Source organism: Corvus cornix, chromosome 3 (assembly GCF_000738735.6).
Source record: "Corvus cornix cornix isolate S_Up_H32 chromosome 3, ASM73873v5, whole genome shotgun sequence".
NCBI lineage: Eukaryota > Metazoa > Chordata > Aves > Passeriformes > Corvidae > Corvus > Corvus cornix.
Window position 1 is genome coordinate 100,004,186 of NC_047056.1, and position 26,480 is coordinate 100,030,665.

General features: G+C 41.7%; 2 protein-coding genes across 12 annotated transcripts in view; both read left to right on the forward strand.

Moving 5' to 3' along the window:
- TAF1B (TATA-box binding protein associated factor, RNA polymerase I subunit B) overlaps window positions 1-16,669 on the forward strand; it is a 53,021-nt gene extending 36,352 nt beyond the window's left edge. The window contains exons 11-17 of one of the 8 annotated variants that reach the window (XR_005604046.1): window positions 299-345; window positions 3,122-3,212; window positions 3,666-3,736; window positions 5,668-5,893; window positions 8,841-8,955; window positions 12,360-12,426; window positions 13,054-16,669. Coding sequence is in view for 5 of the 8 variants with exons in the window: in XM_039568088.1 (XP_039424022.1) it covers window positions 299-345; window positions 3,122-3,212; window positions 3,666-3,736; window positions 5,668-5,893; window positions 8,841-9,033 (628 nt within the window). In the remaining 3 variants the exon portion in view is untranslated. Of the gene's footprint in view, window positions 1-298; window positions 346-3,121; window positions 3,213-3,665; window positions 3,737-5,273; window positions 5,641-5,667; window positions 5,894-8,840; window positions 9,494-12,359; window positions 12,427-13,053 lie in introns of those variants that run through there. The other 7 variants (XM_039568090.1, XM_039568089.1, XR_005604048.1 and 4 more) reach the window with 7 other exon arrangements.
- Window positions 16,670-16,988: 319 nt separating this feature from the next.
- The window catches only part of GRHL1 (grainyhead like transcription factor 1), a 41,461-nt gene continuing 31,969 nt past the window's right edge, over window positions 16,989-26,480 (forward strand). For 2 of the 4 annotated variants that reach the window (XM_039568085.1, XM_039568087.1), the window contains exons 1-4: window positions 16,989-17,092; window positions 20,631-20,817; window positions 23,832-23,902; window positions 25,411-25,801. In XM_039568085.1, coding sequence (XP_039424019.1) covers window positions 17,073-17,092; window positions 20,631-20,817; window positions 23,832-23,902; window positions 25,411-25,801 — 669 coding nt within the window. In that variant the 5' untranslated portion in view covers window positions 16,989-17,072. Of the gene's footprint in view, window positions 17,093-17,465; window positions 17,601-20,630; window positions 20,818-23,831; window positions 23,903-25,410; window positions 25,802-26,480 lie in introns of those variants that run through there. The other 2 variants (XM_039568084.1, XM_039568086.1) reach the window with 1 other exon arrangement.

The window sequence follows — 26,480 nt, forward strand, 5'->3', positions numbered from 1 at the left end:
GTACAGACAAATATGTAGCAACCCCCAAATTTCAAATACTGCAAATGCTTATCTTGGATTGTTCTTTCTTTAGAGTTAAATTTATACTATTGGAATTTCAATTAAGTTCATTAGCTTTAACCATACACCTGAAAGTATTTTAGACATGAAATATTACTTACTTTTAAAATTTGTTGGGTTTTATCTGAAACTTGAAATAAAATTAGGGTGTCATTTTTGTCAGTTGTATTTGAACTTCATGTGAAAAGTACAGTATTTGGATCTACAAAACAGCCTGATTTTAACAATTTTTTTACAGGTTACTTTCAGAGTTTGCTGAAGAAAGAAATAAAAATAACACAGAAGGTACATAAATATTCTAGTAGAAGCGGTGTTATGATTTTGTAAATGAAACATTTTTGTAATCAGGCTTAGAAAGACTTTTCTTATTGATCATTAGAATGTGTTTTTGTCATTCTTTAGGGGAAATTTTATTTGGAGAAAAGAGTAGATCCTGTTCATGTAAAATGGCCTCAGTGTACCTGCATAATTCTTACTGTTCTGCATAGGGGAATTTGGTACACATTTTGCTGGGTGCCTCTCTGCTTCTGCTTGTGCATGTTTACCCCCTGGTTTAGAGTTTTATGCTTGGTAGGTGGAGATAAATGGGTATGCCGTGAAGAAGGAGCACACTTTGATCATAAATAGCAGATACTTACTAGGGGCATCAAACCACATTTATGATAAAATCCGAACTTGTTTAGTCTTGTTAAATAAAATGTCTTAGTGTGTAACATATTTCAGATGTAATCTAGTTTTAGTCCAAATAATCCTGAGAGAGTGTGGAAAAGCTAGCAGCAATTAAGATAGAGAAGATAATGGTGTGAACATGGTTCTTTGAGGGCAGAAAGACCAAATAAAAGATTAGAAATGTTCAGGAAGATGTTCCATGGCCCGATCCAAATCACAGTTAAAGATAAGATCCAAGATGTGTTACAGTGGTTTATCTGTTAGGTCTTGTATCCAGTTTTGGGTCATTTTGACCCTTCTGTTGCTTTGTTTAAAATTTAGGTCCATAATAAAATTATGGTGTTAGTCGTGTGAGCCCAATTACTGCTGTAACTAGAGACAGTCATCACTGTTAACTAAAACTGGTAATTTTCACATTCAAGTAGATACACAAACTAAGGTGGATTTTTTTTCCTTTTTACTTCCCTTGAGAACTTGAGGTACATGATAGTGACAAGAGTGGGGAGTTGTGCAACTGCTTTACAAGCTGAGGCTCAAAGCCATTAATGTCTTAATGGAGTTTCTCCGTTATTAACCAGTCTCATTGTCCTTGGGAATTAACAGCTCATTTTTTGCCCACTTTTTTGCTTTAAAATCTGATGGTGAAAATGATCCATATGCTCTGCTGTGTTGTCCCTGTGCATAGAATGTTGGGGTGATGGTGAGCAGCTGTGCAGAGGAGCTGATGTGAGAATTTCTGTTAGAGCACTGATTAGTGCCAGAGTTCAAAACTGCCTCTGGCATTTTCCCAAAGTTAGAGTGCTGAAATGGATAATGGTTAATTCTGAGTTTTAAAGATTCAATTTATGTTGACTCCATTTTCAACTTAACTATCCATTCTCTAGTCCTTTTTTTTTTTTTTTTTAAATTAAAAATAGTGTTTCAGCTCCTACATTTCTTCAAGTCACACTGGAAGCAATACAATAGATAGTTGTACTTACCTACTCTGTGTGTTCTGTGAACTGCACACATCCACAATACAGGTTTTGTTCAAATAAAACATGATTGAGATATATATAGGTGTATATGTATGTGTGTATGTGTGTGTGTATCACAGAGCTGTGTATTTTCTGCTCAGCTATATGAATGTCAGAGCAGCAGTACTGGCCAGGTAAAGCACTACTACAGTGTAGCATCATGTATCTGACAATGGGTTTGAGTGTGACAGATGCTTAATAATTCATATGAAGTTTAACACAAATTTCTACCACCTCCCACACTGCTCTCCCAGCAGTTTAGGAGTATTTACTTAAATCTCTGGGTTTGAGGAGCTGATAAAAGAAGTTGTATCCAGACCTTTGAATCTCAGGGACTACTGAGGGGTCTTTGTTCCTTTCATGTGTCTCTTGCTTTTTGAGACCATCTATGTTTTTAGCATCTAGACATTCTGAGGCAGGATAGTGCAAATAGCAGAAATGCAGATAATACAAAAGGTATGTAAGTTTGATTGTAAGAACAGTATATTCACCTTCAGGAGAGTTTAAACAGCTGGCTGGCAAAGCTAAGCATGACGCAAGCATCGCATGCAGTGCAGCTGGGGCAATGGGGAAATGCAAAGTCTGGTTAATTCACAATGCAGATATTCCACCCACGGGGAACAGGAGTTGGTTGTTTTCTAAATATATAAATCTACATCATAGTTCTGTTTGGAATTCTTACCCTTACTGTACCCAGTTGGTCTGCTTCAGTCTTGTGCCTCTTTGGAGGATCAGTGATAAAGGTGCTGCTCTATGTCCTATGCCTTCATGTTTTTGCATGTGCTGGTAAATACTTGTTCACATATCAGTGAAGTTCCTGTGCTCAAAACCATGGGAGGCTGATACAAAGTGAAGACCATTGTCTAGTTTATCTTTCCAACCCTGTAAGGTGTCGTGGCTAGTTTGATAGACAGTGGGGAGCTGATGAAATTGTGTGAAATTTTATATCTGAGCTTCTTTAGGTTTTATTTGTTTAAATCTAAGCTTGATGTATAGTTTCATTAATCCCTTGAATTCAACTTTCAAACAGTTGAAGGCCACTTCACACAGTGGAGAGCTAGTTCATTTGGTAGAGAGGAAGTAGTTTCTAGACTTACCTTTCCAGAAAAGAGGGAAAAGGTTTGAATTGTGCTAAATCTATGAAACCTAAGATACAGGGCTTCTTTGCACTTCACATGGCATGTGCTGTTCTTTCATTCCATTTGTGCATTTCTCTTTCTTACAGAGTTATTAGATCAAGTGTATATTCTTTAGGCACATAGCATTCAGGGTAGTTTGTATGCAGGTGCAAGATGCAGGGTCTAACTGCTTGGAGACCACCTTTTCTGTCATTTCTTTCATTTCTTCCCAAACTAAAATGTGCATATTTTATTCAGGTGGTCCATATTTTGAGTTCAAGAAGTGGTATGAGGTGGTAAAACAGTCCTTGGATGTGGAGCAAAAGAAATTGGATGAAGAAAGAGCCAAGTAAGAGGTTTTTAAGTACTTCTTTTTTAAGGTAGACAGTTCTGTGTGAACTCCTGATCCCTACAGAAATAAAAAAAAGTTAGAAATTTGCTCCACATATCCATCCACCAAGCTTGAGTGAATAGAATGATTAAATCACTGTCTTAATTTTCTATTTACACTCATAATGTTTATCCAGGTTATTAATTAAATGCTCACTTTCTGTGAAGAATAGCTTATACAGCTGAACAATTAACTGATTACAGTAGATCCAGGCTAACGTGCCTTGGTTTGCCTACTCAGAAAAAGATCCCATAGATATGTTGGAGGGGCAGTGGCTTTTAATAGCACTAACCATTAGATTATTTTGATTTTGATTTAAAACTCTATCAGTATTTGTAATAAATTATTATTCTTTTATTCATTTGCTCCAGCTTTCTATTTGTTAATAATTCTTATGTCTCTTACTGGTAGGTATCTGTGGAGATGTGAAAAGCCATTGTTTTACTCAGTCAAGAATAAACCTAAAGTGCTAAAGAGAAGACGTGAGTAAACTTTGCTTCTTCCCAGCAATACAGAAATCTGCTCCAACTTTTCCCATCATAGAAAGTCTTCAGCCCTGGCTGATAACATTTACATCTTAAAATATTTTGTCTCTTCTCTTTCATCTCTGGGTACAATTAATGTAGTACGATTTTACAACCTGTGGCTGGAATTTTTCAAACACGCACAACTGAAACTGCCTTTACCAGTCTTCTTAACAATCTATGAACCACAATGAACCACATTTCAGAATGAGTGCTCTGTCCTCATCTTGTCTAATTTACCAGCTGCCTTTATATCACTGTTCCTTTTGAGTTGTTGTTGGTCTTCCATAGCTTTCCTGTCTGTTTCCTTGTTTACTTTCCGTATGCTTTGGTATGAATATCCCAGTATGTCCTTTGGTAGATCTTGCATGTCCCTCTTCTCTCCCACTCCTTCTTGCAGCCTACTACAGAAAGCAAGGAAGGCTTTACTTGAGCAGCCAGCTCAAGTCAGAATGCAGGTACAGCTCTATTTTAGTAGCTCTGGAAGTACTTGTGAGAAGTTTCTGGGGTTTATGTTGACATAAAAGTACAGAAACAAAAGAACAAAACCCCACTTGTCCATAGAAATAAAGAAAACCAGAATTTTATTTGGCCAAATTAGTTCTGGAGTTCTTCATTCTACATTTTATACTATCCAGAAAACAGCAGGTATTTGGAGAGGGATATTAAATGTGGCAAGTGGTATTTTTCCTTTTATATGCTCTTTCAGTTTCTGGAAGTGACTGGTTCAGGGACTTCTAAATAAGTTGTATAATCCTATTTGGTTTGAATTACGCATGTTGGATTTCTCCTTCAGGAATGCGGTGAGGGTTTTTTTAAGTACTTACTCTTCAAAATTTGGTTGGGGTGATCCTGCAGTCAAGTCATGTCCCATGGAAAACCATGTTTAGATTTATTTATTTCAAGCTGATTATTTACTCAGATGCCCTTTAATTCCTGCATTTATAGGAAAAGAGTTTCCTCTTCTGGCTCTGCTTCTCTTGTAGCTAGAAGAGGACCACTTAGATTACAGAACTTTATCATAGTGTTGTGAGCAGGAATACCACATAATTGTAACTGGGCAGGATTTTTCTTAAAACAAATCTACCATAGTAGAGACAGTGCTCTAGAACGCTTATGTGCTAGGTGCAGATTTTCAGAAACCTTCCTAAACCTTTGGTTTTCATCACAGATTTTAGTGTCCTCTTGAAAGAGACTTTGCAGTCCTTGGATTACTTTAGGAGGGGTTTTTTTTTCTGGCTTTTTTTTTTTTTCGATATATGAATGAGTTTATTTAAATAGAAGTCATAAAAGGAAGTTAAAGCTCCAACAGTGTTTTTTAACCTGCATTTTATCCTATGGAAACAAGGCATAGGCAGTCAATAGAGTGTGTGCTGGTTTATCATGATACCTTCTTTCCCTTCTCAGCCTCAGTAACTTAGGGAAGTTTGTCGTTCATTCACTAGCAGTGGGCAAACATGGAGTGAGGATTTTTTGTTGTTTTTTTCTTTTCCAGTTGAAATCTGCACCGTGAAAAGCTTAACCTTGAATCCATGTGTGTATGAATGTGCTTTCTATCAGCATAAAAATCCCAGCAGTATCAAATGGGTTTTACAGGTTTTACTGGCAGGATTGTTTTAGAGTGCCCCACTACTAATATCATTAGGTATGAAAGACATGGAATTTTGAATTATGTTTCAAAATGTTTCACTAAAACCTGTAAAGAGGGTGGCAGAGAGAACACAGAGAGTTCCAAGATTTCTCAGTCTTTCACACAGATGTTTAAAGAAAAAACAAAAGAAATTTTAAAAGCACAAATACCCCATTTTCTTCGTTTTAATCACCTCTAAACCTCAGGATTTTGATACTTAATACTTTTGCGTTTGTTTGTTTTGTTTCTCTTTGCACAGAAATGGTTGTGAACTTACAAAATCAGTTTGGCAAGCTGTCTGGTTCAGTGCGACGTGCTGAAAAGCCAAATCCTTCAAGTTTTCAGTTAAATTGGTCTGAAGAAAACACAGATGGGAGTTGTTTTCACGGGCATAGCCTGAAGGGAGTTTTGCAAGAAAAATGTGGTTTACTGACAGCCATGAACCCTGACTATTGGCTGTGTACAGTTAAACTATGTAATGAGAAGTAAGTGTTCACATTTTTGCTAAATACATTTTGGAAAGTTCTCCTGAAAGTAAAGTCTCATACATATATTTTTGCAAATGATAAATACAGTGTGTGGGCACAGCTATGTGTTCACATACAGTTACAGTCATTTATAGAAAGGGGTGTGTGAGGAATGGATAGGCTCAGACTGTGAGTAGACAAATTGTAACATGGAAAGTGATCAAAGTGAGTTTATGAGACAAGAGGAGATGAGACAAAATCAACAACAAAATCAACATGGCTAGAGTAGATACAAATACTCCGCTTCATAGTGTTTCATAAAAAAGCTTTGTTTTTGTTGTGATGCAACTCCAGAGAATGGGAAAACAGTCCCTGGCCTCTCCTCCCTGGCCTCTAAAAAAGCACAGAAAGTTAATTTTCTAAATCACTGTACTGACTTTGTGATGGCCTTAATCACAATGGCTTCTGGATCATATGCCAGACTTTGGTTCTGCCACTGGTTGTATTAGGAAACCCTAATCCAGAAGAGGAATATACTGGTGAATATCAGTGAAAAAGATCAACTCTGTAGCTGGCTTGGATTCTCTTGAATTTCTCATGTGGGCAATTGGAAGGTGATTTTTTTGGAAAGGAGGTTGGGTTACATTCATGTGAATTGAGATTTCATTTGTCTGTTGAACAACATGTGAAGTCTTCATCTGGTATATAATTTGAAATGGCATTCAGAGATCAGTAGCCCCAATACTGTCCTGATTTTTCAAACATTAAATTCCCCTTGAAAATAACTGGGTTTTACAAGTATGCAGTCTTTTCTGTCTTTCTGTGGATTTATTTGCTTATCTTTATTTTCCTTTTCACATTATTTTTCACATACCCACCGTGACAGAAATGGGTTGGAATAATGTAAGCACAGTGTTACATTACAAGAGCTTTGGTTCTGTGGATTCATTCTTTTGTATGAATAAGAACCTTTTTTTTTTTTTTTTTTTTTTAAGGGAGTAAAAGTAATAATCCTTTTACCACAGATTTGCGTAAATCTTATGTGCACATTGAATGAGTGGATATTTTGGTGTATGTTTGTGCGAATAATCTTCCATGCAAAGCTGTTTTTAAGCCTACATTTTCATATGTAATGTATTAAAATGTTAATGGCGAACTGTCATAGTCTTCATGAAACAAGATTTGAATTTAAATTCTTACCAGTTAAATTTCCCATTATATCATTTGCAATGCAAGTAATTAATTATACAACTGGCACTTACTTAACATTGGAAAACAACATCTACTCCCGCAGATATGAGGGTTTATCGTCTGTGTATGTAGAATAGAACTAAAAACAATCTTACAAATTCTTTCTCTAAAAATCAGCGTGGTCTAACTGGACTGCTGAAATGCTTTAATCCTGGGACTAAAGTGTGATTACAATGTCAGCAGAGCTGAGATAAGTCAAATGGTTGGTGAAATGCTTTTGCATTTTATTGTAAAACTGTTTTAAACTGGATTCTAAACTGATTTGCTGTGGAAGTCTGTATATGACAGGAGTTGTACTCAGTGTTTGTAAATGTCTTTTCCAGCCTAAAGGACTGTAGGATTCTATACGTGATGAGGTGTGTGAAAAATTTTGTAATGCTTTTGGGGGATGTGAGGTAGAGCAGAGGATGGGATGTATGGCATGAGAGACCTAGTTCCAGATTCCAATGTGCCAGACTTCGGGAGGCTTTGAACAGACTGTGCTCCCTGAAGTGCAGCTTGCCTGGCACTCAGGATGGATCTGGCTGTTCCTCCAGTTTGAGGTAAAATGTAAATGTTTGCTGGGCCAGAGGGAGTGAGCAAATGACTTTATAGTCTAGTAATTAGCACACTCACCCGTAAATTGGGACAGACAGATCCCAGTTGTTGTTCTGGTGAATATTTAAGAGAGCTGCTCTGAATCAGATACAGGGAACATTTTAAACTGCTTCTCCACATCCCAAGGCAATACCTAGTAAGTTAGAAGTATAGGATTTATAGGTGAATAGCACCTGAACCCTCATATCAATGTACAGTGTTTTTATTTAAAAATTGAAACTTTATAGTATTTTAAACCGAATTTGAGGCTTATCCAGAACAGGGTATTTTTCCAACCTAACTTGCCGAACTTAATGTTTACACAGCTATCTCTGCAGCTCGTCCTCTGTGTCATCTTTTGTTTGGTCTGACACTTGTTACCAGCAAGTCTAGTCTGCTATTTTCATTATATACTTCATCAATAAAATCACCTCATCATTTTCATTAACATTTTCACCATGAAAGCTACAAAATAATTAAGCAGAAGGCTGCTACAGCACTAATTACTTTCTGTTGACCTTGTCAGTGTTTGCCCCAATGTTTCCTGTGTTACTCCATTGACTTAACTTAGCTTTTCTCTCTTGTCTCTAGACACGTAATTTGTATTTAGCACACAAAGGCGATGGACAATAAATGAATGGGTTGTTATCCCATGACATAGAGTCAGGAAGATGAGAGGGGAACCCTATGGAGAGAGAAGAATGGAGTAAAGAGCCTGAGGTGTCTGAATTGGATAGTCTTAGAAATTTTAAAAATAGGATGAGGTAGTCATTTTAATACATTGCGACATTTGCTAAAAGCTGGAAGAACAAACAGTGATTCCATTTAGTCCTGAAAGGCAAAGAACGTATTCTTTGCCTGTTTGAGTAAGATCCTGGTTCATAGTGCAAGAAGCTATAGTGGCTTTTCCTTCTTAGTGCGTTTGCACCAGCTCTGAAGATGTCTTGGTCCAGTCCTCTACTTCAGGGTTTTGCAGGAGTGGATCACTTCACAGAATCAACACTGTAAACTAGAATCACGATTTATGCTGTTGGAAAAATGTAGTTTGCCTCTGACTACAGTTAAAAATATAAATGCCAGCTAAATACTAAATGCACTTGTAATTTAGGGCTTTTATTTTCTCCCCATTTCTTTTCAGATTGTGTGGTCATCTGGCTCATTACAGAGAAGTGGAGTTTCCCCAGAGTTACCATTTTGTACTAGGGTTATTCGCCTTTCTTCTGAGGATTCAGCCCTCTTATATCCATGATGAGGTGTGTATGATAGAGCACAAACTTTTTAATAAAAAACTCTATAAAAAACTAAAATACAACACAGTCCTAAGGAAGTAAAAAAGGCCTAAAAACCCCAGTATTAAACCCATGGGTTGGATCCCAAACCATGGTATTACATGTAAACTTATACTGATTCTTTTGTCTCATGAACATTTTTTATTAAGATAGTAGTGCTGAGATCTACTACTGTACTACAGTTTCAGTGTCATTTTATCTATAATTTAGGTCACTGATACTGGGAAAGGAAACTGCCAAGGAAACTGTTAATCACCATTTATTTCATTAATTTGCATCAGAGCCAACAGGAAGCTGTGAAATTACCTTTTTTTTAGGGCATAATTGTACATACTTCGAGTGTACTGGACATGACATTAGCATCTAATTACATTGTGAGATTTTGCAATTAAAATGCCTATTTTTTTTTACCTACCATTGTATGACAATAAATATATTTTGAAAAAATAATGTTTATTTTTAAATACAACGTTAAATAAAAGAAGCAGTTGGTTGATGTTTACATTGCAGTGAGTTTTTCTTTATTATTTCTAAACAGACGTTCCAGTTGTTCTGGAACAATTCCGGCACTGTTTTCTACATTTCCTTGCATCCTGTATGTTTCCCAGTCTCTTGTTATGCCTAGACCTCTCATTCAGGTTGACACCTTTCAGGTCCACGTTCCACTTCAGGAACTTACTTGCATACTTTTGTACCTCGTGCAAAATCTGATCCTATTTCTTGGGCAGCAGTAACTGCCAGGTCCTCCTGTTGTTCTTCTTTTGCAAGGCTGCTGTTAAAGCCTTGAATTTCTTCTGACCACTTTATAACCCAGCATCTTCAGCAGTTGGTGCCCTGGCCGTTGCATGAGTTTCTCATGCTCAATCTTATTTATGCACCAGGTTTATATACTGTCCCAGACAACATGTAAATGAAGTGTGGTAGGGTGCTGCCACTACATGAAAGACACCATAACATGTACATACATATGTTGAACTGAGATGCTGTGTAGATATCCAGATAAATAGTGCTGCTTTCAGCTGAAAGAAATCCATCATTTCCAACCATCAGTACCGAGTACAGAACTTGCCAAATCTGTTTGATCAAAACTAAAACCAACAGCTATTCTAAGCATTATTATAACTAAGAAAAATGGTGCCTGCAGACTTGACAAAGAGTAATGACTTCCTCCCTGAGCAAGGGCTTTGGTGAGATGTAATCTGGGAGGGTAATCAGTTCAGCAAGTAGATTATAAAGGGTTTAAAATCCATTGCAGTTCAATCCATGAAATTGTTTAAAAATTGGGAACAGGTAAATGATAGTAGAGGTGATGCACTGCCCTGCCTGTCTGGAGCAAGTGATAAAGGGGTATTTCAAATACAGGTAGGGCAGGCAGGACTATTAAAGGTGAGTTTTAATAGTTACATGGAAATACTGGCAAACCAGGAGGCTTTGCTGGCTCAGTAGAGGCAGGAGGTCTGATTTTGGTCCGTGTCCTGATTTTGGGTGACACAAAAGACACGGGGTGAAAGTTTTTACTTTTTCAGGTATTTTAATTAGTTATTGTAGCACAGGGATTTAGAACAGTGGTCCTATAATGTGACTATCAAACAGATGAGAAGGTATAGTTTTAGCCATACAGAGCTAAACTGTGCTTGATGTGGGAAGAGGAAAGAGTAGACTGCATTATTACTTGGTGTATGTGTTAAGAGATTTTGTAAGTGGGCACAGTTTAGTATGTCTAAATCTATTGCCACGCTGTTCTAGATACCTCAGACTTCTGGTGAGGTGTGTCTGAACTGATGTTTACATTAATGGACTTGGAACATACCAGTTTAAATCTCTTGTGTCTAGTGTTTGTGTTTTAAAATTAGCCATTACCTACTATGTTTGACCTCACCTGAATGAATTACTAATATTTGTAAGTATTTGATAAAATTATTCTTTGTACTTTTCTAGATGAGTATTTGTATCAGTTAAAAATCCACAGAAATGTAATAGACTGTCACTCTTTTCAACACCACTGGCTCAAACGACTGAAAGCGTCTCATTCTTTTTACTGCAATATCTGTTAGAGTTTTGAATTAACTATCTAAAAGACACCTTGGTATACATAAAGGATTAATTTAATTCAGAAGCCTTTATTTGAAAGACTTACGCACTTAATTATAGGTACAGCTTTCTTTTAAAACTACTGTAGTAGTAAAATCTGAGCTTCATAAATTAAAAATACTGTGTTCATTGTTACATTGTTACAAACGTAAGAAAGCTCACTTAGATGTTAGACTAAATTAAGGCTGTACTTTAATAAACTGGTATAAAGCTTGCAGTTAATCATCAAGAGCCATGTGCCTTCTGGACACACAGGCTAAGAGTCAGATTTAAAATAAAGGGTGTGCCCCAAAAATGCTTTATGTTAGTTCTATCCAGTTTAATCAATCGCCACTTGTGTTGGAGTAATGGTGTTTAAGAAGCTGACGAGCCGCAGGAGTGCTTTATCTGCAGTGAAGTTGTAGTTGAGCTCTGCTGGGACAGCTGCTCCGAATGCAGTTAGTACAGCCCGGAGGCGGAGGCGCGCCGCGGAACAGACAGCTGCCGGCGTAGCTGAAGGGCAGGGTGTCTGCGCAGCCCAGCACTTCCAATCACCTCCTCTCTCGGCTTGGAAATTACAGCTCCTTTATGTAACTATTTGCTGAAAGCGTCCAGGTAAAGCTCAGCGACTTTTTTTTACTTACTCCTGTGGAAATTTCGAGTAAAAGAGGCTCTCCTTGTTTAGTTTCTTACTCTAAAATTTGAATGACAGTTCTTAAGTATATAGATAAAGGCAAGTGGGGGTTTTAAGAATAAACTTTTAAAACAGTATATACTGAGAAAACTTAATTAATTATTAACTTAGACAATAGCGAATCAGTTATTCTAAGACCTTTTGCCTTCTAAAGTGAATTTAGTCTTTTTCCTAGTCTATGTGTTAGGATAAAAGTGTGTTTAAATGGGCAAAAGTAACCTTGCTTTATGAATTCTCCTAAATGCAGCCTTTCTGTTGTTTTGGTGGAGAAATACGACAGATGTCTCATTTTCTTTTGAAAGGCACAGTGTTCAGCAGAATTGGTATTTCACCTTTACTAGTTTTTCACTACCTCAGTGTGTCTGTGTTCTGAGTATCAACTTAGTCTCAGTCAAACACATTTTTCTTTTCAAAGGTTTTACTGTTGTCCAGACAATGAAGGAGAGGTGTTTGACTTACATAGAGTTAAGGCCGTGAACGTGATTTAACCAGACAATGAGAATCAGCAAAGCCCAATGCCTGTAACAAATGCTAATCTAATTTATTTGCCATAGTGTATTGCATGGGCTTCACTACAATTACATCTTTTTTAACCCATTTTTAGCACAACCGCTGAAACAATTGGGTGTAGAAGATTTAGGAAAGCTTCATGGAGTATTGTAGGCAAGGCAGTGAGTATCTTACTTTCTCATAACTTCTTGAAATCTCAAAAATCCCTTCCTCAAATGACTTTTCTCCCGTTTTGGACAAATAAGACTTCTGCTTGTTCTGAATAAAACATTAATTCAGGATATTGTAGTAAGTTGTCAAGAGGATGTTGCAGTGCTGGGAGCAAAAGAGCTAGGATCCATGGGGCTTTTGGGACAGGTGAAGTCTGAAAATGTTAAATCCCCAAATAACGTATCTGTCCCTTAGCTCACTGTCCTTTCCCCATGTCAGCTCAGCTTGAGTAAGTTTTATTCTTCACAGGCAGAGAAAAGTCGGGATAACTCTGTGTAATTAATCTTCTCCTTTGATCCAAAATGGAATGGGCTTCCCAGCACATATGGTTGTACATTTTTCCTGGCTGAGCATGTTAGTGTGTGGGTTGGTTACAGCAGTGTCTCTCACTGCACTTGTCCTTGTGCTAAATGCAGGATGCTTGCTTTCCAGCATCTCCTCCACAGTTACTGGTCCTGTTGCTCCTCATGTGTGAAGCTCTTTGTTCATGGCCAGGTTAGATGAGGGGGAGCATAAAGGGCATGCCAAGACGTGGAAACAGGCATATGTGAAAGATCTCTCACTGCTCCTTTTGCTAGGATGCTGCTGAAATGGTGAGCAAGAGTGAGTAAGGATTACCAGAACAGAGAAGGAAGCTGGTGTCCTCACATGAAGTGATTGCTGCCCTTGTACAACTGCAGCATTTCCAGAGCCAGAACACGCCTCCCTCATCCTTGGCATCTACACTTTGCCTCCAGCAGTACATCAGGTGGTTTTAGAAGAAAATACAAGCACTTTCTTGCGGTAATCTCATACAGCTGCTCTCTGTTGTAGAAGTATTCTGTGTCTGCTTGTAGACCACCCCATTGTCTCAGCAGTGGCTTTGCTCACTGGCTGCAGACCCTGCCATTGCCTCGTGACAGTGCCACCAAGCATGTTCAGTGCCTATGTTGTGATCCTGGAGTGCTTCTGTCCTGCTGTGTTGATACAAAATTGTTGCAAACCATTGTTTCCTGAACTGAGACCCGGGGCATTCATAACTCCCGACCGAGCAGCTGCATGGCTTCCATGCTGTGGAGCAGAGTGGGTTGGGCAGGGAACCATGGGCAGTAAAGGACCTGCACATGCTGTTTTCTGATTACACCAGTGTGGGCCTGTGTGGCAGGACCTATGGACACAGCAGTCAGTCCCAGAGGAAGCACAAAATTGAGCAGAGATGATAAATGCTCAGTGAAACTGGATGACATGATAAAGATTTTTTCATCAATAAAATTTTAGGTTTCAGGCTGACTTTTTTTTTGATATATAGGCTACTGCAAAATTGGTGAATTTATATTGTAGTAAATTCAGAGTGTCCTCAGTCAGGCTGATGGAACTGCATCTCTTGACCCTGAATAGTCTTGTGTCCTTTCAACAGTATCTACATTATCTTTAGGGATAAATAAAGAATCAAAAGGGGAATCTTTAAAGAATGTTTGCAATATTGCATATAGGGATACGACTGAAGTGGAAAGCAAACTGTTTCTTTGTTCTATATTTCGGACATTGTGCTTTCATTTATTACTTTACCTTTTCCCCCCAGCTTTTTCCATCTCTTTCTTTGAAGGCATTTCCAGCTTCTTTTTCCAATGTCACTTGTCTATTTCTTTCCACTGTGCCTTCTTTCACCTCAGTTTCCACTGAGTTTGTGAAAACTCTGGGCTTTTCTTTTTTTTTTTTTCTTTTTTTAGTTCTTTGATACCTTCAGGCTTGTTCTGCAGGGGTCAGTGATCAGCTTTGGGCTCACTTTTCCAGGTCTATCCGTAGCAACCACAGGCCTATTGGCAGAGAAGGAAAGCTCGCCTGGTCTGCTGTGTAATGAAGAGCATAGGAGCTTCATTGCTCTTTACATTCAACTCTGCAGCCTAGGTGTTGTATCTTAGGGGCTCCGATTAAGCAAAAAGTATCTTGTTTTGACTCCCTGTCATGTTTTGTGAAATCAAAAGTACTGCCACAAACCTGATGCAACTTGTTTGTTTATTACACAGGTGTGAATGACCAGAGCATGTAGCTGATAATTATCAGGTATGAGATTTTAAACCCATATTTGTTAGGTAAGTCATAACAGTAGCTAATTCTTGTCCAGAATAAATCCCAGTTTCCCTAGACAGTGATGTTAAAAGACAGACTGGAAAGAGGGGCAAGCATGACGGGACATTGCTCTGCTCAATGGGTGCCAATGGTGTATATGTGTGGTGGGGTTCCTTGCATGTTTTGAGTGGGATTCATTTGAAAGGAAACAAATGCGTGAAGAGGGGAAGGAGAATGCTGAAAGAAGGACTGAGGCAGAGGGAAAGGTTAAGGGAAGGGCATGAGAGGTGGAGGAGAGCAGTGAGTTCGAGGTGAAAGGGCTGAGTGAGGGAAGAAGTTGAAGGGAAGGCCAGTCAGCACAGGGCAAGGGAAGTCCTGCCAGAGCACTGCCCCACCAGGCTGGCGTGGCTTTATGCCCCAGCCAAAGCTCTGTTAAATCCCTTTGTGTTTCTTGCTTGATTTTACTTGGTGGTGATGCAACCCAGTTAGTGACATCACATAAATACACCTACAGGTGGTGTTGCAGAGTCTAGATTGTGACCGGCAGATTAGTCGGCGGTGTCACAATCCGGTGTTTATATCATTGTCCCCTGAATGTGGAAGCGATTGCTATGGCGATAACCAAGTTTTCATCAGTGTATCAGGCTGTTAAGAAAAGGCATCACCTTTGCAGAGACAAACAGCTTTGAGTTATTTGGAATGAAATAATGGTAAACTCGAATTAAGTGGAAATACCAAGCGTGGCACAACACCAAGATTTTAGCAATTGGGTTCAATATAAACATGTGACTTAACTCCTCCAGCACATCCCGCATCTGGGTCACCTATGGCTACAGGGCAGTATTATATTTTATTGTTAATGAAAAGTGTGCACCTGTGCTGAAAAGCAGCGATCGCATCTGCACATCCCAGGATTCTATGAAGAGAAGCAGGGAGCATGAGGAGGGAATGATACCCCAGGAAGTTAGAAGTCCTTCCCAGTACTTGTGATTTTGAGCTGGTTTTGTAATTTGTATCGGAAACAAAGCAAGTTATACTTGTTTGGAAAAATGTAACTTTCCAATATCTTAATCAGATGACAGTATTTTTTTCATATGTGAGATCAGATAAGAAATTTCTTCTATGTAATCTTGAATTAGAATTTAAAGATGGGTTCGACATACAGAATATTTTTTACTGCATGTCATAAAGAACAATTTACATCGGTTAATTTCAGGTTGTAGAGCAAGATCCTACTTCAGTATTGGTATTTATCTTTTGCCATCCTAATGGTAATGTTTGCAGATCCAAACAGAGCATTTTGTTTCTAGAACACTAATTGTAATCCAGTCAGAGGATATTAAGCAACTTCCAGGATTAGACCCTTAGTTAAAGTTTGTCTTCTTCAGTTTCATATTTCCTTCGGTTGGCTGGTTGAATTGTCCTTCTATAATTTTGCATTGGAGTATATCCTGTACAAATAGGGAAGAGATTTTGACCTAGAAGGAGAGACCTCTTATTAGTGAGCATACTTTTAAATTACAGTAGCTATCTGACAGATCTTGACATATGATAGATAGCACTGTTGCTATATGGGTTTGATTCAACTTGTTACTTAGACAAGCAACCTCCCACCCTTATTTCTCAAGGAGAAACTGAAGATCTTTCTGATTTAACTTCATGCATGCCACTTTGGATAAATCTGATGTGTTTGTGATGTTGCTGCTGCTGTTACCCTGGAGCATTTTGATGCAGTTTCAGCACTAACTGCATTGTAAATGTCCCCTGCTCTCCAAACCCGGGTTCGTCTACGAGGCACTGAACGACACATGGATCTGCTGCTCTTCAGCAGCTGGTGCAGTGCTTGTGCAAATTCACAGAACCAATTGGGTTGGAAAAGACCTCTGAGATCATCGAGTCTAACTTATGACCGAACACCGTGTCAACTAGACCAGAGCACTGAGTGCCAGCCACATCCCGCCTTTTCCTAAAAACCGCCAGGACAAGGAGTCCACTGCGTGACTGGGTATCCCATTTCAATGTCTAATCGCTCTTTCTGCGAAGGAATTCCTTCTAATGCCCAACCTAAACCTTCCGCGGCGCAGCTGAAGACTATAATAAAGACAATTCATGTGATTGTGGTGAGTTTAGATTTTCCTAAAAGTGGGTGTAGTACATGAAAAAGAAATAAAGTCATATGGGATGGGAGAGAGAGAGAAGGGAATGCCATTTGTAGCGCGAAGAGGGTTCCAGTGCGCTCCCCGCGCACAGCAGCTCCCGGGCCGTTCCCTCGCTCGCCCGGGGGCTCTGTCCCGCCGCCGCCCGGCCCGCGGAGCCCTCACGGCGCCGGCCCCGCCCCCGAGCCCGCCCGACCAATGGCGGGGCGGCGGCCCCGCCCCTCGGCTCGCGGCAGCCAATGGGAGGCGCGGCGCGGCGCGCGTCCACCTGCGGCTGCGGGAGCACCTGAGCGGGCGAGAGGAGCCGACAAAACCCGTCGGAGCGGCGGGTGCGCTGCGCTGCTCCTCCCGACCCGCCCGGCCAGTCCTGCCGCCCGCTGCCTCCGCCAGACATGACACAGGACTACGACAAGTGAGTGAGCCGGGCGGGGGAAGAACTACCGCGTCCGGTCCGACCGGTGCTGCCGCCCCGCCGGGGGGCTGTGGCGAGAGGGGCTCGCCGCCCGGGGGCCGGGCCGGGGAAGCCGCTCTCGTGCGGTCCGCCCCCATCGCTCCTCTCTCGGAGGAGTACCTGGAGGCTTCGGCGGGGCGGTGCGGAATGGCGGGGGGAACGAGGGCTGAGCCCCGGCGGGGGGGCCCGGCGGCGCAGCGGGGCGACCCCGGTGGCCACCCCGCCCCGCGGGGCGAGCGCCGGGGCTGGGCCGGCTTTGAAACCCGACACCCGCAGCGAGGCGTGGGGCCGCCCCCCGCCCCACCGGGCCGCGCCTTAAATGCGGGCGGCAGCGGCGGCGGCCGCGCCGTCGGGAGGAGCTGCCGGGCCGAGGGAGCCGGGCTGAGCCCCCGCGCCGCTGCCCGGCGGCCGCAGCGGCCCCCATGGATTTCTACGAGGCGCATCCCTCCGGCAAGGTGGATTTCGGCAGGTAAGGGCGGCTGCCGGCGAGCTCGGCTGCGGTGACCCCGGAGTAGCCGAAACTGCGTGCTGAAAGAGTTAAACTGAACTCGTATGTATTTTGTATCTTCGTGGTGTTGAATACGAGACTTCGCCTTCAAGCGGATGCCAGGCTGTGTTTGAGGACTCGGCTCTGTTGCTGCTCTTGTCACTGTGTCACTTGTCACGGCTCACGGCGGCCGAGGACACTTAAGTGTCAGAAAAGGCGGTAACTCTGAAGTGATTTAATTTCAAGAACCGATTATAAAATTTCTATATTTTGAATGATCGGTGACTCAAATGCACTCATTTTCTAGGGAATGCGTAGGATTTTAAACCCGAGTTCTTGTTTCAATGTGCCACTTTCTAGGAAGAGGACTCCAATGCAGCAGCTCACCAACTCATGCCTATGTTTAGGATTTTTCATAGGCGTGTTTATTTCCAATGACACTTAGTGGATGAGGCCGTAGCAATTTGGGTACATGCACTTTGCTTTTCTGGCACGGAGATGCCAGTGACAGAAATCCTCCGTGCTGCCTCAGCATTAGAGGTGTGCTCTGTGCAGGAGCAGGCACAGCACGGCTGGGCAGCTCTGAACGTCGCCAGGTAAATTGCAGGGTGAGGGACAGGACGGCTGGTGCTGGATCAGCGAATTACAGAGGAATAGTTTCTGTGGTCTGAGCACAGAACGTCTTAGGCTGAGGAAGCCTCACAGGCAAAGATAGAGTTTCTGCTTTTTGTAGTATTCCTCTGCTTCCACTGTGGTCACTTAGAAAGTAAAATCGGGAAATTGTTAGAACTGCTGTATGAAACTTATTTTCTGCCTCTGCTGGATGTCTACTACTCTGTGAGCAGATCAGCATGCCAGTTATCTTCTAAAACGCAGGAAAAAACATATGTTAGCCTTCTCTTATTAATATAGTCTCATTTTCCTGAAAGAAGCTGTAGTTCTCCGAAAGGAGTGAGTTCCTGCCAAACACTGCACTTTTCTTGATAATTTTGCAGATAACTTTTTCTGTGCTGTTTTAGGTGGGTGGGTTACCTGTAGGGCAATATGCATTGAATTTGGGTGTTTCAAAGACAAAGAAATAACACAAAAATAGGTAGGTTTTGCATTTGCTAGGCTTTTGGTTAGTTGCTGCTTTTGTTCTCAGTATTTTTGGTTCTCTGATGATTTTCTCTTCCCTTGTGAGTATTGTGTTGGTGGAGGGAATCAGCTTAGTGGTCTTGTGAGTTCCAGCAAGGCTGACTTAGCCCTTCAGCTTGGCAGAGATGGATCGAGGGAATTGCACCCAGGTTACTTCAGTTGCATTTTTTTTAATGACTGAGTTTAACTGGAGGATTTTCCCACTTGCTATGGATATTTGAGGTTTCTTTTATCACATTGTATAAGAACAAGAGCTTGTACCATGTTCCTAAAGAAAATTCTGCTTTGTCTTCTGTGGGTCCCTTCACTTTGATTAGAAAGTAGTTGTCCTCAATACCAGAGGTATCTGCGTTTGGGCATCTGTGTCAGTGTGTACACAAATACGTATAAAGACCTAAGGAGAGGGCTTGGTGCAAGAACTTGTCTCTTGTCGTTTTTGTTTGCTCTTCTTCCAGCTACATAATACTGATTTATAGCCACGAAGTGCTCTTACAAGTCCTGGAAACTCCCACTTGCTTTCAGTGCCTTCAGCTCAGCCGAGCTGTCCGATGGCAGCTCAGTGGGGTGACTTGTGTAACTGATAAAGCATCAAATGCGTAATTTGCTTTGCAATCTTTTTGGTAGAAGGTGGTGATAAATGTAGGATACTGCTAAGCTGATTATAGTGATTAAAGTATTTCACAACTTTCTATTTCACAACTTTTTGTATTTGTAGTATATTTCAGTCTCTGAATGTATCTGGGTAAATAGATGAAAAGAGTAATTCCCTACTAGGAAAAGGGTGTGAAGGTGGTGGGCAACTGCTTTTTGTGGGGTTATCAGTTTTAAATAATTACTTTTTTATTTTAAACAATTGCAAATTCACTAAAAATGTCAAGTTTGGGATTATTAAGGAAAATAAAAAGGCCTCCCCTTCTCCCCCAGCCCATCTGCAGTAAACTAATGTTAAACTTCCCTGGAAATAAAACTGAACTGGTTTAAAAGTCAGATTTAAGCATTAGCTTGAGCTGACTTAAAAAATGAAGCATATGTTTTACCAATAGAACCAAAAAAATATTAAGTTGTCTAGTCTGGCAGGACAACATTTTCTACATGTCTTACTTTTGTCTGTGGGCAGAATGTCCAAGTCATTTTGGAGTTTGTTTGTTCCCAGCAATCTCCAAATGTTCAGGGTAAATATAATTTTTTATGTATACTATAACATAAAGGGAATAACTCAGATTTTTCCTTTTTCTTCGCTCATCTGAGTGTGTTTCAAACTAGTGTGGTGGATTATTTCAACAGTAACTAGGCAGTAAGTGTTTTTTTTCCCTTGTCAGAAAAAAACAGTGCCAAATTGATTTGAATTCCCCTTTACCAATTTCCCTATGTCATCTGTAACTAATCAGTAGCTTCTAGGTGGTGTTTTTAGGTGTATTCTGAGAGTGAAGACACTTGAAAGCACGGGAGAAAAGAGATGTTTCATTAATGCACATTTTCTAGTTCCACATAGGAACTGGATCATGTTGTAGCTTGGCATTATTTCCTAGGATGTGCTGGAGGCTTCCTAGGTGGTTTGGCTAGTAAGTGTGTAACTCTTTTTGGGTTGGACTCAGAGCATGAGCAGGTCGGTTGTGCTCTTACATGGCTTTGCCTTTTTGTATAGGTTGGTGTAATCCATCTGAGTTTGGTCAAATTAATCCTGATTTACGCTGAGCATGAGTGAGATCAGAACTAAGTTTCTGGGCTTTTTGTGTTGACTAATCCTTGCAGTACACTGAATCAGAATATGAACCCCATGAAACCCGGGCAGCTAATTTTGAAAAACTTTAGGAATGTTTCTCATGTATTCTAACAGGTGGCTTTTTTTTATTTCTTCTTTTTTTATGATTCAAGTAAAAGACCCGTGTTGGTTCTTCAGAATGACTCTCTCTACTCTCAGAGACGTCCTTACACCAATGAAGATGAGGCCTGGAAAACTTTTCTTGAAAATCCCCTCACAGCAGCTACCAAAGCTATGATGAGCATCAATGGGGATGAAGACAGTGCAGCTGCCCTCGGACTGCTCTATGATTATTACAAGGTAGATTGGCGTGGGTTTGCTCTGGCAGCCAGCAGAGCTCATGTTCCACCTGTTGAAAAGGTGTCATTTGCTAGAGGATTTTACAGAAGCTGTGAACAGATCACAAGGACTTTAAGCTATGTGGGTTTTAAATGGAAAAAACCCTATATCTCTCTTTCTGAAAATTTATTTTTAGCTCAGTAAAATAAGATCCCCTAGATCTTGATGTAAAAGTTAAGTATCACTTTTCTACTTTGCAACTTGAGTAGCACTTTTTCTGTTGACCCCAGTTTTTGCAAGAGGCAGTATGTTATAGACATAGTCATAAAGAATGACGCTTTAGGACCACATCCCTGTCTGAATATGAATCTACATGGAGAAAGAAACTCCTCTTCTTTTGCTCACATGATCCCTATTCTGGTGGACCATTGGCTTTTGCTGGTGCTTTGTTGTGTTACTTCAGTCTCAGCTAATATTAAGGTATAATTACAGGTTTTTGTTGGTATGTGGGACAGAAGTGTCCACCTGAAAGAGTTGCTGTCTGTATCCCTCTAACCCTCAGTGAGTTTCAACTGCTGTAATCTGTTAATCCTTTGACAGCAGTGATTTTCTTCCCCAGCATTCATGGTCTGTTCAGAGACATGTGCCTTCCTAGATCCTCACAGCTGAACTGAGCAGTCAGAGAACATTCTGGTGTGCATGGGGTGCATTTTGCTGAGCTTTGTTTCCCAAATACCAAAAGTATAAGCCAGGGTAGTTATCTCCAGCCAGGTCAGTGGAGACCAGCAGGCATTTCCAGGCAGGGAGGGGTCCTGCTTGTGCTGAGATGCCTGTGTTATGGTGGCCTGGCTCACCGGGTGGAGATGCCTGTTTTTGCTTTGCTGAGCATGCAGGAAGGCCAGGAGGCTGACTTGGCTCTCCTGCCTGGCACTTTGGCTTGTGTCTTTTAACAGTAGTGAGTGCAGTTGACAACCTCAGTTATGTTCTTCAAGCACGAGGAGAGATTGCATGGTGCAGACAAAATCCTTGTCTGCCCTTTTAAGAGTTGAACATGTCTTACACATCAAAATGTTCTTGTAATGCTTAGTATGGAGATTAACACTCCACACACACGACAAAATGCCACAGACTCACTGATGTGGATGTTATTCAGCTAGTTTTGTGAGAAAACTTCCTTTGTTCTTGTGCTTGCTATGCTTTTGGGAAAAAAAAGGAAACAACAACATACTTTCACCAGAACAATTTTAATCCACAAAATCAATTTTGATTTCTAAACCTGTAGATTACAAAAAGAACGTTGATGTTGATCCTTCATGCTTGGCAAAGCAGAAGGGATTTGCTGTACATTAATGCCTAATTCAAGGTTTCCTCTTATGTTTGAGTATCAGTGGGTGTACGGAAAAAATCGGTGGAAGAACAGGTATGCTGCACACTTGTGTAAAGCAAAATGACTGGAAGTTGAAAGATTTATTGAGGGCTGTTATGGAGTAATGTTATAGAGCAATGATGTCAAGGCATTTCTAATACACCCCCTCTGCATATTAAAGGCAGCTGATGAGATCGCCTTCCTATAAAAAAAGCCAAAATGGTAAAACCAAATAGCTTTTGTTTCCTTCCATTTGACTACTGGGCTTGCTCAACTGTGGTTAATAAGGCCTTATAAGAAACAAAACTGATAAAAATTTGTTTGGGAGTGTTGACCAAATGCAGCTTGGAAAACTCTTGTTTTTCAGTGACTAGTCAGTGTTGGCCTCCCAGCAGTCTCCAAGTAGAGGTTCTCCAGATTTTGCTGGTTACTGTGGGAAGTCTAACAATTCCAGTGTTTCTGGGGATTCCAGGTTATGTGTAAGAACAAGGACATAGTTTTCAGTTGGGGCTGTAGAGAAGAACTCTGTTTGTGCAGGGGTGCCCTCACCCTTCATGTTCGTGCTGAAGTGGCAGTTCCCTACCTTGGATCCAGGCTGGCAAATGGAGGCAGGATCTGAACAGGTTTTGATGAAGGAAAGTGGTAGGAGTTCACTCCTCCATACATACACCAGAAGGTGTTTGCTTTGCTCATTCAGGAGGTGTGATGAGGGTTACAAAAGTCCTGAGCCCCACATGTGGGTTGGCAGGAGAGCTTGTGTGGCCTTGCTGCGTCGCTGAGGGGACCTGAGCACCACGGGCTTGTGCCAGCAACTGCGAGAGTGGTTTGGGTTGCTGGGGTGTTGATTATGTGCTCCATGCAAGAAGCTGAGCCACTATAGCTCCCAGAGTTCACCTTCTCCTGTGTGCCTTGGCCTTGCAGCACAGCCAGGAAAATGGCATTTGTGTGGGCAAGGTGACTCGTTGGATCGATGCTGTGTTTTCAGGGCAAATCCTGTCTGTGGCATAAAGTACAAGGAACAATACTGAGCTGTCTTAAATCCAGAGTGCTGGTTACATTCTATTGGTAAAAGGTTTAGTATGGTCTGGGCCAGTGTGTTGCATGTGGCCACGCACAAATATGAGCTGTAGTCTCTCAATGTGCTGATTGGATCTGGGCCTCCCCAAATCCCCTGGTCACTGAGGAGGAAGGAGAGCCTCAAGTGGTCTTAGAGGTAATGACCTAGAGAGCACGTGTACTTGGGGAAGTGGCTGTGGAGCAGCATCCTTTCTCAAGCTTTGAGTTCATCCAGCAAGCTGAACTCTGCCAGCCTGCAGAGGAGAGAACCTGCGCTGCCAGCAAACCTTGGGAAATCTCCTCTTGGTCCTGCTCACCCCAGTACTGGTGCTCCAGCCATGGATGGATGGTTTTCTGCACTGGTTTTCTCGCCACCTGTTGCTAGCAGGAGCCCAGGGCTAGCACAGGTGGCTGAGTTGGCTCCATGGGGATCCACAAGGCATCTCCTGGGGTCAGCCTGGCATCCCAAAGCCATGTGAACATGGGTTAAGCTGCAATGCAAATAATGACTGGCATCAAAAGCAATGCTTCCTTAATTTGACCAGATTTTAAGAAGCTATTTTTTTTTGTATAGGAGGAAGAATTGAATTATAGTATGTTTTAAATTTCCCAGGTTCCAAGGGAGAGGAGATCTTCAACAGCTAAACCGGAGGTAGAACATGCTGAGCAAGACCATAGCAAAAGGTATTCTTTTTCGTTATAGCTTCTCTGTTTCCTCCCTTCCCTCCTAGACTATCAAAGCTGCTGAAAGAAAGTAACTTGCTGCACTGTGGTGATGTGCTGGAAGAGAGAAATTGTTAGCTTTTACTCTATGCCTCAGATTCCTGCGTTGCCCCAGGAACAGGATGGAGATTGGACCATAGTGTGGAGAGTTGAGGCTCAAACTGCTGCTCTTTGCTGTCCATCTACTTTTAGTGTGCTAATGTCATACAGCCAGCCTAGCAAAAGCTGCTTTCTAACATTAGGCATGGCCTGGTAGCACAGGCACCCCTTCTCCAGGCTGCAGAGGTCACTGGTGACCCTTTTCATTTTTCATGCAGTTGCTTCAGTTGCTCTCTGCTGATTTTTGTTTTCAGGTACCAGCAGCATTGCTGTTTCATGCATGGGCCAGTTGGGGAGGACTTCAAAGTGTTTGTGATTGGGTTTTGTATTGTTTGGGGACTTTCTTTGTATCCTTTGGAACTTCTATCTTTCTTCCCCTTCCTGCCTTCCCTCTCTTGTGCCTCGCAAGCAGATGATACTGATTAAGTGAATGTTACAAATGTGAGGTTCACTCAAGTCAGGCTTCCACTCCTACCATCCTCTTCCTTTGGACAGACTAGAGTGCTTTAAGGACCTGAGGTGAGGTTTGTCATCTGGCTGAGCTGATTGAATGACTTGTTGTTGAGAAGAGCAGGCTGCTTCCCAGCTGTGTATTCCCACTGCTCCTCTTGAACCAGATTGGGTCTCACACTGACCCATCACCAAACAGGGAAAGAAAAGGTGGCTAGTTTTCTGCCAGCCAAGCAAGCTGAACTTGCTCACCAAGGAGACAGGGGAGCATCAGAATTGGTGCAAAGGAGAGAGCAGGACCACTTAGTGGGGAGGGAGAAAGGGAGGGCAGGCTGACTTAGTGGCTACTAGCTATGAGGTCAGCTCAGCCACAGATCTCAGTGTTGTCCTGGCAGAAATTAGTGTGGTGGGGTGGAGAGCGGCAAGTTATGCAAACCACTCCCAGGAGTCGTGGTGTGTATTTTCTTGGAGGGTTGTGAATGAAAAGAGGGGTGTAATTTCCTTATTAGTGCTTCCCGGGTGGTGCACAGTCCTAGGGCAGAGGAGCAGCAGCCTTGCTGTCAGTCCTTCTCCCTCTGCCAAAGAGCAACTTTGTGGAGCCTGAGTGTGCCAATGTGTGGTGGGAAGTGCTTAGTTTTGGACTGCTGTTTTCCAAGCAGTGAGGATCTGGGCTGCGAACCCTCACCCTTTGCTCCAGGGTAATTCATCTCCAAGGTGGCATGGTTAGCAGTGGGTGAGGAGTTTTGGGAGTTTTTTAAATGAGTTTCTCAGCTTTTCAGGTTAGGATTGAGCTATTCTGCACAAGGAGGAGAGTTGGTGTCAGTTGTCCTTGTCCAAAAGGCTGAAAAGTTTTTCTAACTCTTGTTTAATGGTAAAATAAAATGTGTGATTTATGCATGGCTTCTTTTTTCCCCTTTAAGGAACAGCATCCCAAATGTGACGGAACAGTCACTCATTTCTGCCGGAGAAAACAGAGTCCAGGTTCTGAAAAATGTGCCTTTCAATATTGTCCTTCCACACACCCCCCAGATGGGCATGGACAAGCGAGGCCACCTCACAACCCCTGACACAACGGTCACCGTTTCAATTGCCACGATGCCCACCCATTCCATCAAAACGGAGACACAGCCCCATGGCTTTGCCGTGGGCATCCCGCCAACCGTGTACCACCCCGAGCCCCCCGAGCGGGTGGTGGTCTTCGACAGGAGCCTCAATCCCGACCAGTTCAGTTCCAACACCCAGCCCCAAAACTCCCAGAGGCGAACGCCAGACTCCACCTTCTCGGAGACTTTCAAGGAGGGTGTGCAAGAGGTACCAAGAGAGGCAGTTGCTCTGTGTGTGTGTGTGTGTGTGTGTGTGTGTGTGTGTGTGTCTCGATCTGGATGGAGAGATCCGGTTCCATCTTTAACTGTTCTTGTTACATGAGCCAGAAATCTGTTCAGAGTGGCTTAGAAACAGAAGACTTTCTCAGAAAGGTGCATAATTAAAACTTGGTAAATAAAACCTTCACAACATGAAATCATTATCAAAAGCAAATGACTAATCTTACTAGTGACAGAGGCTTTGGCTTGCAGAGTGTGGAAATAGTTCTCTTGATCCACAGAGCCAGGTTTTGCAAGAGTTCAGCACTCTGTGGTGCCTTTGCAGGTACCAAACTGAGGTGACTGTCTGTAAGCTTCCTTACTGCCAGTTTCTAGGTGTGGTGTTTCAGTGGAGAACAGTTGGATTATGTAGGGCCCTTGAGTGAGAAAATATGTGGATTTTGTTTTATGATACCAACTGAAAATAGCCTAACCATGTTTTGATTTTTAAGCCAAACCTCAAGGAGCTGTGTAGCTATGCCCTTTGAGATTTGGGAAAGCATTAAAATTTTGCCTTAAGCTGACTTGGAAGGTTTACAAGATATTGTGCATAGTTGATACCCAAAAGTTTTGGATTAAAACACTGTTCAAGTGTCCTGTTTGTTCAAATCAAAAATCAGTTGTTATCT